The sequence below is a fragment of the Drosophila grimshawi genome, unplaced genomic scaffold (genome assembly GCF_018153295.1).
Source record: "Drosophila grimshawi isolate 15287-2541.00 unplaced genomic scaffold, ASM1815329v1 contig_848, whole genome shotgun sequence".
Lineage (NCBI taxonomy): Eukaryota > Metazoa > Arthropoda > Insecta > Diptera > Drosophilidae > Drosophila > Drosophila grimshawi.
Window position 1 is genome coordinate 6,212,916 of NW_025063692.1, and position 10,810 is coordinate 6,223,725.

The 10,810-nt window shown below is 39.7% G+C and overlaps 1 protein-coding gene across 1 annotated transcript; it reads left to right on the plus strand.

Annotated features, from left to right (window-relative positions):
• The first annotated feature begins 4,885 nt into the window (after positions 1–4,885).
• Positions 4,886–10,295, plus strand: LOC6566082 (protein mab-21). The gene is made up of 2 exons (XM_001992094.2): positions 4,886–5,855; positions 9,924–10,295. Exons 1-2 carry the CDS (start codon positions 5,108–5,110, stop codon positions 10,271–10,273), a joined length of 1,098 nt encoding a protein of 365 aa, XP_001992130.1. The 5' UTR covers positions 4,886–5,107; the 3' UTR covers positions 10,274–10,295.
• The last annotated feature ends 515 nt before the right edge of the window (positions 10,296–10,810 follow it).

Genomic DNA, 10,810 nt, shown 5'->3' on the forward strand with positions numbered 1-10,810 from the left:
GTCTTTTTTGTCTGTGTAGACGTCCCTCTCAGCGTATTGCCCTTATTCAATCGCGGTCTTCATCTTGGGCTGGCTGCTGTCAGCGTTGCCATCATATCAAATGACAAACTCGACTGCACAATGAAACGCAATGCGTGCTGGCAGCTCTGCAGATTATCAGAGCTCGGCCAGCTCAATTGGAAAATGATCGATGATCGCATATGTGTCTCTGTGTGTATCTGTGTGTGTGTGCATTGATTTGAAATGGGTTCGCATCCAAACTGACATTTGTATTGCATTGGAAACTCTCTTCTCTCCCTCTCCCACTCTCCCTCTCTCTCTCTCTCTTTCTCTCTCTCTCTTTCTCTGTAGATTGTCAATTAGTCGGGGTTTTAAGGTGGCATTTTGGGCACTGCCCTAATTAAGGTTCGCTTCTGTTTCGGTTTCTGTGAATCTCATTCTCTGAATTGTGTTTCTCTTTGGGATCTCATCCCAATTTGAGATTAGAATAACAAGTGCAGCTGAGCGCAAGTCAAAGATACAATTTTACCTTTATAGCCAATTATGCTTGAATGGAAAACCAGCAGAGGCCACCAGCAATTCGAGATTTAACCAACTATATATTGAAATTTATATGTCAGCCATAATATAAATAGATTTTAACTGGTAAGTCACTCTAGGAAGCAAGCTAGGAAAAGCATTTCCTGATGAGCCAAAATAAAATAATACTATTTTAAATAAATACAGGCTAATATAATTTAAACCTGAGTGCTGACTGTACAAATGAAGATAGACTAAGGCATAAAAGGTCAGCTTAATATGTGTTAAAGCTCGAAATATGTGCTATATATATATATATATATATATATATGTATATATATTATATGTATGTCTGTGCATATGTTTGCACAATTCTTTTGCTGGCCCCAAGGCGCTGAAGAACAGAACACAAATGAACATGTCGACGTCCAAGTGTCACCACAAAGCAAGTAGTAGCCAAGTAGTAGTTGCGACAGAAATTGGGACACATACAAAAAACATGCGGCAGGAAGGAAAGGTACAAAGTCAAGAGAAAAAAAACAAAAAACAAAAACCGGGGGAAACGCGGCGGGGTTACGAGGAACGTGTCGTGTCCATGTAGCAGCTGCAACTGCTGCTGCTGCTGCTGCTGCTGCTGTTCCTGCTGCTGCTGGTGCTGCTGCTGCTTGTGCTTGTGTCCAGCACCGAGAAGGGGCCATCGTCATCGCCATCGCCAAAGCTGGAGCAGCAGCAGCAGTAGGAACAGGAGCAGCAGCAGGGAATGTTGTGAGTTGCCAGCGATTGCAATCTATCGCTCTCTCTTTCTCTGTGTGTGTGTGTGTAAGTGAGTGTGTGGGTTTTTGTTATACCCTGTACCCCTTCAAAATTTAGCTGTGCGATATTCATCTGAACCCATCAACTAAATTCGCAATCAATATCAATAATCTACTTGTTCTATATTTTCATTTAATTAAAGAAATTTGCGATAAGAAGATAATTTCTTTCGAGATCGATAACTCATGTAGATCAAAACATATCGACAAATATCGATAAGAACACAGGAATAAGCTTGTAGTTTGGTAAACTTACACATTTGAGGGAAGCATTTGTGTTTTTATTCTTTCGACTGGATTCAGCTGGATGAAATCATTTCGATAAATATCGATACAATTGAGAGTTGCATTTCGAAATGAAATGCACAATCATTTATCGGGTTTCGATAGTATGGTGACGAGTACAGGGTATGTGGCAGAGCAACAGTTAATTGTGGACTGTTGCAGTTGTCGCAAAACGACGAATTTAATTTTCCGCCATTTGCTCATTTGGTCACAGGGACCGTACCATAAAGCGTATGTGCCAATGCCAATGTTATAAGGTGGACCTCAAGGAGGACCTCATCAATGCAGATCTCGTGCTATTGATAAGGGCAACCGCTGCGAATGAAGACGTCGCATCTGTGGCAGGGGTTAACAGGCGGTGGGCAGTGGTTAGTAGTGGGGGGAAGGGGGGGGGGGGGAGTGAGGGAGTAGGGGGTGAGCGGACACAAAACATACACAATTTAATTAAACGAGACGACTACCGTGCTGGCACTGCTCTGCTCTGCTCTGCTCTGCTCCACTTAACGGTTCGAGGAGATCGCTGATGATCGTTGATCGTTGATCGAGTATCGATCGTACTGCGTGACTTGCATAAATCGCCCGGCTTTTATCTTATCGATAAAAAGGCCATAAGCTAAGCCAGTCCAACCGAGACCTTGAGACGCTTGCTGCTGCTGCTGCTGCTGCTGGTGGTGGTGTGGCTGCTGCTAATGAAGATGTCCGCTTATGTCTCATTGGAATCGCTGGGCATTTGAAGTTGTGGGCCGTTTGCATAATTCATTTCCCATTTGTATATATATTTATATAAATATATATAGATATCGGGGGCCCATAAGAGCCGATATGCCGCATTAAGTTCGTGTCCCTTTGATAATTTTCACATTTACGCGGCCATTAAAGTGATTCCCAGCGCATTTTCTCGCACATTAAGAGCCACTCATTTCCATAGCCGACGATGACATGCAACCAATCCAAGACGACCAGAGACACACGGCACAAGCGAGCGGCAGGTACAAGCACAAGGTTCGATGTCCGGGACCCTTAACTCAATTTAGCTCCATTCCGCATTTCGCTTATCGCTTATGTAGTCGTAGTCAGAGTGAAGAAAAATGATAGACGCATGTGGAAAAACATCTTGGTCTTTAAACTTATGGGCGTTGCTATTAGGGTGCACCCCCTCCCCGTCCCCGTCCACGCCTCCTCCTCCTCCTCCATGCCCGGTACCCTAGCCTAGTCGTCGCTTGGGACCCTTGAGGGGCTGAGGTGTTAATTAGCTTTATCTTAATGCAGGTTCCGGCACACAGTTCAAACTGAATTATACATAATAATTTGTTTGCCACTCTCTAAAGTGGAACTTAATGTTGCCGCACTGCACATAAAAACCAAGATATGATGCCCTCTATAAGCCACACTCTCTCTCTCTCTCTTTCTCTCTCTCTCTCTCTCTGTCTCTCTCGGTATCTCTCTCACTCGCAGCGCTCTCTATTTTTCTCTTTCAATTTTTGAGTTAATTTACGAGCCGAAGACGCCACCCACAGGCCAGCTTGATGCGAGGCACGTTAGAAGCTCGTGTTAAACGTCCATTAATCAAATTAGATATGCATTAATACGCTACGGGCTTAGAAAGATGGAGCTTGAGCCGATTTTCGTAATGGCTGACTGTGGGGCATACATATAGATATCTATGGATACATATACATATTCAGATACTCAGATAGATATACATATATTTATATGTATGCCTGTCACGTATAAATAAATCTGTCAGCCTCTCTATTCTTTCAGAATGATTTGCTATGTTTCTTAAAGAAAAAAACAAAAACAAAACAACAAGAAATTTATGTAAATATTATTTAGTTACTATTTTTATTTAAAATACTATTTGTCATAAAAAAAAACAATATTATTTCATAATCTATATTTGAATATATTTATCTTTTATGCAGTACACAATATTTATGTACCCATTATTCAAAATACTATTTTCTTAAAAAAACCAAACAATTTTTCATAATCTATAATTTAGTTATTTATCTTCAACATTCAATATTCCACATGCGCATTTCGATTTATTCAATATATAATATCAAATTGAAATAGTAGTGATGCATTTTGTTGAGTATTTGTGTAATTTAGTATTGGGGGTTGGCTAATAGACTTTTCAGCATAAATCACATGTGTAAATGGCCACTGCTAAGCTGCCTTTTTGGTCAGATATTTATTGGCAATACGAGTAACAGCAAACAACAACAACAACCAAGAACAAACAACGACAGAACTATTTACAACGCGTACTTGCAACTCACACTTGGCCAAGTAAACCACCCACAAGCACAACCCCAATAAATGCAAACAAAATATAAAGAGAGAAATATACAGCGACGTTTCTCTGTATTAGTGCGTATCTATGTGAGTGCCTGCCGGTCTGTTTGCCTGTATGTGTGTGAGCGAAAAAGTGGGCGGAGCCAAGCGACAAACAGCAACAGAAGCAAATGAAAACTTGCAAACGAAACGAAAAGGGGCTTGCGGAGTGGTTGCATTTTTAGGGTGGGTTTAGGTGTGGGTTCAAATGAGTGAAAGTACACGCATTCACTCTCTCACTCTCTCTCTCTCAGCTGGTCGCCATTATAGCGCTTTGATTAAACAAACAAACAATCAAATGAGCATTAAACAAACACTCTGTGAAACCAACACACGCACACACGCAAACACGCCTGCTGAGCTCTGAGAGCGCGCTCAGCCATTATGTGCGCTCTCTTTGAAGCGGCCAGAGAGAGCGCAAGAGGAAGAGCAAGAGCGCGAGCGAGAACGAGAGTGCGCGTAGCAGACAAAGCATATTGCGATTTATAGTGCTGTTACGCTCGCACTCACGTCTGCCGGCTGCCGACTCATGTGTGTGTGTGTATGTGTGGGGAGATGGCGAGATGGAGACTGGGCAGCAGCGCTGCGACTGCTACTGCGACTGCGGATACTTTTCTTGCGGCGTGCACGCCATACGAAATCAGTCAATGTCTTGGAGTTGATGGCGCGAGTACACGCGACACGAGTTGACTGCGACTTCGACTTCGACCTCGACTGCGACATCTCGAATGTGTCTGTGACTGCGACTGCGACTGTGACTGCGACGCGTGCGAACTCAACTCAAACTGTTACTTCACGTGATACCTAAACACACACACAAAAAAGCCGCCGCCGCCTCCGTTCGCAACGTGATAATAAATAACATAAAGAAACATAAAAAAAAGTCCAAGAAGAATTTTTTAAAACAATTGCAATTTTGTTATAAATTTTTTTTGTGTTGTGCCCCCAAAAATACGAAGAAGAAATAAAAACATGCAACATCTGTGCAGTTTCGCATAGAGCAGTCAAATTGAAATTAAACCAAGCACAAAAGAAAAATAACAGTTCCTAAAGCGAATTGAATTCACAAAAATAGAAAAAGAAAAGAAAAGAAAATAAGAAAAACAAAAGATTAATAAAAAAGCTTCACGACGTCGTCGCCCGGGTCAATAATGCTGGTGCCGTCGGACATGATCGCGGCACAGTCCAAGATGGTCTATCAAATGAACAAATATTGTGCGGATCGTGTCCAGGTGCGCAAGGCACAGATCCACAAACAAATCCAGGAGGTCTGTCGCATCGTGCAGGATGTGCTGAAAGAGGTCGAGGTGCAGGAGCCACGCTTCATATCCTCGCTCAACGATTACAATGGACGATTCGAGGGACTGGAAGTGATCTCACCCACAGAGTTCGAAATCATCATCTATCTGAATCAGATGGGTGTACTCAATTTCGTTGACGATGGCACCTTGCCGGGCTGTGCGGTACTCAAGCTGAGCGATGGACGCAAGCGGTCCATGTCGTTGTGGGTGGAGTTCATTACGGCATCTGGTTATTTGTCGGCGCGAAAGATTCGCTCCAGATTCCAGACGCTGGTGGCTCAGGCGTGCGACAAGTGCGCCTATCGCGACATTGTCAAGATGATCGCCGATACCACCGAGGTGAAGTTGCGCATCAGGGAGCGCATCATTGTCCAAATTACGCCCGCCTTTAAGTGTGCCGGCCTCTGGCCGCGCTCAGCATCGCACTGGCCCCTGCCGGGCATACCCTGGCCGCATCCAAATATTGTTGCAGAGGTTAAGACTGAGGGCTTCGATATGCTTTCCAAGGAGTGCATCGCACTCCAGGGCAAGAACTCCGCCATGGAGGGCGATGCCTGGGTGCTCAGCTTTACGGACGCCGAGAATCGTCTTTTGCAAGGTGAGTTGACCCCATTCACACATCTATCTCAATTGCTCCATCTCAAATCTGAATCATTCACGGCATTTCAAGTTGCCGTCGGCAAACAAATATTCTTTTTCCATATCATTTTTGAAATATATCTTCACTTCACCTTTAAGATATTGCAAAAAGGTCTTCGAGTAATCATTCAAATATTTATTTTTCATAACTAAAAAGTTGATTATATTGTTATTGTTTAATATTTGTCGAATAATATAATGTGTGTGCCAAAACTCAGAACTCTTTTCAAGGCGATATAGTCTTGCTTTGCAAAAGAGAATATATATAAATAGTTAGTGTCCAGATCATATATAACCTAGACATATCATAGTCCAAAACTTTTCTTTATATAGTTTAATTTTTATATTTCGTGATTAGCCTTAAGTCTTTCAAAACCATTACTCACTTAGCTGATATGGGAGTATAATATACTTTAAGTAACCAGTAATATATATATTTCTTTAAATATAAACTCTTATCTATGAAATGTAGTCATTTATTATTAAGCATTATATATCAAGCATTCTTTTTATAGCTCAAACACATTTTCACCTGTTCCACAATACAAAAATGGCGCTATACCAAAAACAAAAAAAGAAACCTTTTTAACCCAGTCACAAAAACAAATATTATCCGATTGTAAATTAAGCTAGAAATCTATAAATCTAGCATAATGGGCAACTCGGCTACTGAACCATAGACTCCCTAAACACCCGATGTCAGCTGAGGGTCTTACAATCAGTGACACACTTAAATTTAATTGATTTATTTCGAGCAAATCAGCGAGTGTAGTTCCAAATATAATTGCTTGTAAATTAAGCATTCGATCTGGCAGCACGACACATAATCAGGTGGCAACGATCATACAGCAAATTATATGTATGCCACTTGCAACTTGCAACTTGCCACTTGCGACGTATCCAATTGATAGGAAGCACGTCTTTCTCTCTTAAAACTGATTGCAATTGTTATTCATGATCACGATTTGATATGTCTGATCGTGATCCAAGTCTTTTTTATAGATCAACTGACATTTTCAAATCCATTTGACTGCTGCAATTATTTTAGCTAGTTGATTTATTGTTTGATATATTTTCAAATGAGCTACAAATTTAAATATTTACAGATACTAATATCACAAATTCATATCTCTACTTTAAGCAAAAATTATGAAAATAGGAAATTTGGTTGAAGTTACTTTAAGCCTCAACTTAAAATTTATTATAGAAAGTTCGCTTCAAATCAACCAATCCAGATTTGATCATTTTAGAACGAATTTTGTTTTCAAGTGCAGATTTTATTTGCATGTTTCTAAAGCTCATTGATCACTTCGAAGAGTCAGATCAGATTCAATTAACTTTCAACTTAAATGAAGTTCTCAAACGCCTTAAACGTATCCGTTTATCGGAGCATAGAGATAAGAAATGAGATATGGCCCGTATATGATTATGAGTGTGCAGCGGCTCATAAATCTGAGCTCCGTTTGGCTATTGGATGGGATCATTGGATGGCCCATTTGGCCGGTCTTTGAGCCCAATGTCTTCGCGTCTCCACGCGCACAAATCCGCTGATCAGAGCCAGATAAAACGCAGTCACAGTCGCAGTCGCAGTTGGAGTCGCAGTCGCTGCCATAGCTATAAGGCCGTTAAGTTGGTTAGTCAGGCAAACTGGTTTTCCTGTTGTTGTTCTTGTTGTTATTGTTGTAGTTGTTGTTGTTGTTGTTGTAGTAGTAGTAGTAGATATCAACAATGCCAATGCCTGAGCCATAAATAAATTTCTAAACGATTTTATAAATATTTTAAATCTCGGCGATTAGATAAAGTCAACAAATAAATAAAACAACGACGCTCGGGCCCCTAAGAAAAGTAAAAACAACACAAAACCCAAAAAAGCCACCAGAGACGACAAAAGCGAATATCAAAATCCAAAAACAAATACAAAAACAAAAACAAAATAAATAAAAATTAAACCAAAGACCCAAATCGAAATCAAATCTCACATTGATTTCGTGTGCTTTCCTTGTTGTCATCTTCGCCTTTCAGTCCATCTGCCTCAGCCCACCTCTTTCACCAAGAAAATGTCTCGTTCTGCGATGTTCTTCGATCTTGGTCCGATCTTCTTGACATTTAATTTAATGCGCTGTCGCATAATAATTTACTTAGCTGCGATCGTGCTTTTACTAACTGTCAACTGAGACTCGGATCGATTACAATGTCGTTATCGCAATATCACAATATCGTATATCGATTACGCTGCCTGACACACTTATCAGATCTCTGCTGGGATCATTCGTTTGACTACTCATTATGCTCTTGGGATATTCTAGAAATTCCCCCTAACTCGATTGGCCAAGTGATCTATTAAGTTTGGATTTGTTTTTCGATGAGTCTTATCAGATTTGTTCTTAATTGTCTTACTTATTATCTGTAGAGCATTATTTAGCATATATTAAAGGAGTTGAGATCTGTGAACTATATTTCTTTTGCTGATGGAATCTGCAGCAAATTTGTGCTTTCTCAATCCATCTATAAGTGTATATGTAAATATATCTTTGCCAACCATCGCTAGAATATGCTTATCACTTTGTAGTTATTTTTAAGTCACACAATTAGTTGCAGTTAATATTATTTATTATTTTTATAACATCATGCTATTCAGCAAAGTGCTTTAGTCCAAAACAACCAAATATCAACGTGCCCTACGCATGATTATCGGGGGTACAGTTTTGAGATTAGCAGGTATTGACACTCCACGTCCATGATTTATGTGCTGCATGACGTCTGCTGTGTGGGTTGATCAATCAAACCGGTTCACAACATATTCGTTGTCGTAATCGTAGTCGTAATCGTAATCGTAGTCGTAGTTGTAGCCGTAGCCGTAGCCGTAGTCGTTGTTGTAGTTGCAGTCGAGGCCTAGTTAGCGATCTGTGTGTTCACACCTTGAACATTACCAGAATGGGGGTTATTTCTTCGATATGGCAAGAACTGTCAACTATCAGCAAATCAAATAAACGCAATTCGATTAGTCAGTGAAATAATTACCACCCGCGATACTCCCAGTTATCAAATTTCACAAATATTGTTTTTTTTTTGTACATTTCAAACCATTTTGGACACTTGAGTGCCACTTATATGAGTAATAGGGCAGTTACAATCCATGCCCCAAATGAATCAATGACCAAAATGTATATATATATATATCTTTTCAATCAGTATTATGATATGTTCTAGGCAAAGCTCCTGCCAAGTTGACCAGGGTTAATTTCGAACAATACAAGTTACGATAATTTAATTGTCCATCGAAAGTTTTAATTACGTTTTGGGTGTCAAATCTTTTTATTAACTGAAACAATTGTAAATTGATAAAATTGGTATAAAGGGAACATGCTAAAGTATATAACAGAGAGTAGAAAGAAACTCCAATCCCATAAAGTATATATGCTCTTGATCAGCAACAATAGCCGAGCCGATTTAGTCATGTTTGTCCTAAACCATATCGAGTTAATTAAATTTTGTGGATAGCTTTACGTATCGAAAATTTCGATATAAGTCGGCTTTCGATGACAATAAAAGCCATCCCTTTCTGCATATATCTTTCGAATAGGGAGTGTATAAGCCTTGACAAAATATTGATCAACTGTACCAAGTTCCTTTAGAAACGCGACATAAATCGCTTTTTCATATTTACCAAATTACACAGAAGAAAGCGCAATCTTATCATCTTTATACATATATACACACACATATATATATTTTTATATATAAGTAAATACTAATTAAATGTCTATATGTGTATTTATATATATATATATATATGTAAATATGTAACAGACTTATGAAGACTTATGCAGGTTAAAAACTTTGACGCCACATATCTGCCAGTCGAGCTCTCTCGACTAGAGTATTCTTACTTGTATTTTGAGTTGATTTTTGTGTGTTTTAATTTCTTATTTATTATATACATATTTTTGAAAAGAGTTGACATTTATATTAAGCCCAAAATTGAAACTTTATTGAATTGCATTGTGCTTGATGTGTTTTGTTGCAGGTGCCAGTCGCCGTCGTTGCCTTAGTATATTGAAGACACTGCGCGATCGTCACTTGGACCTGCCGGGCAATCCTGTGACATCGTACCATCTGAAGACGCTGCTGCTGTACGAGTGCGAGAAGCATCCGAGGGAGATGGAGTGGGAGGAGAACTGCATTGCGGATCGCATCAATGGGATATTTTTGCAGTTGATCTCCTGCCTGCAGTGCCGTCGCTGTCCGCACTACTTCCTGCCCAATATGGATCTCTTCAAGGGCAAGTCACCGGGGGCTCTTGAGAATGCCGCCAAGCAGGTCTGGCGCCTCACACGCATCATGCTGACCAATGTCCGCTGTTTGGAGGAATTGTAGGGATCCTAAGAAACTAAATATTTGTGTGTTTTGTATTTTTTTTTTTTTTTTTTTTTTACTTTGTATATTTTGCGAATGGACAAAAAACGAGCTAAGAAACAAAAGCCGCATAATGTGGCCAGATACGGATTAGGAATGGTCGGTAGTCTAGTTGGGGATACACAGATACACACACACACACACACACACACACACACACACACACTGGGGGTAAACGCTCAGAGAGGTACACTACATAATTCGGAAATTTTAACCCAAATACTATTTGATATTTTGTTAGTGCGTAAGTTGTTTAGTTCTTAGGTGCTTTCGAAAAGTATACGCCGCTTACAGAGTTTCCTATATTTAAATGATATAGATACATAAATACTATATAGTATATACGTATATATATATAAACCTACATAGATCTATCACATAATACCCAATAACAGCAGCATAAACACGCATAAAACCCAAGTACTTATATCAAATAATTAACTATAACTAAATACCATATATATAAATATATATATTTATATATATATATATATATAT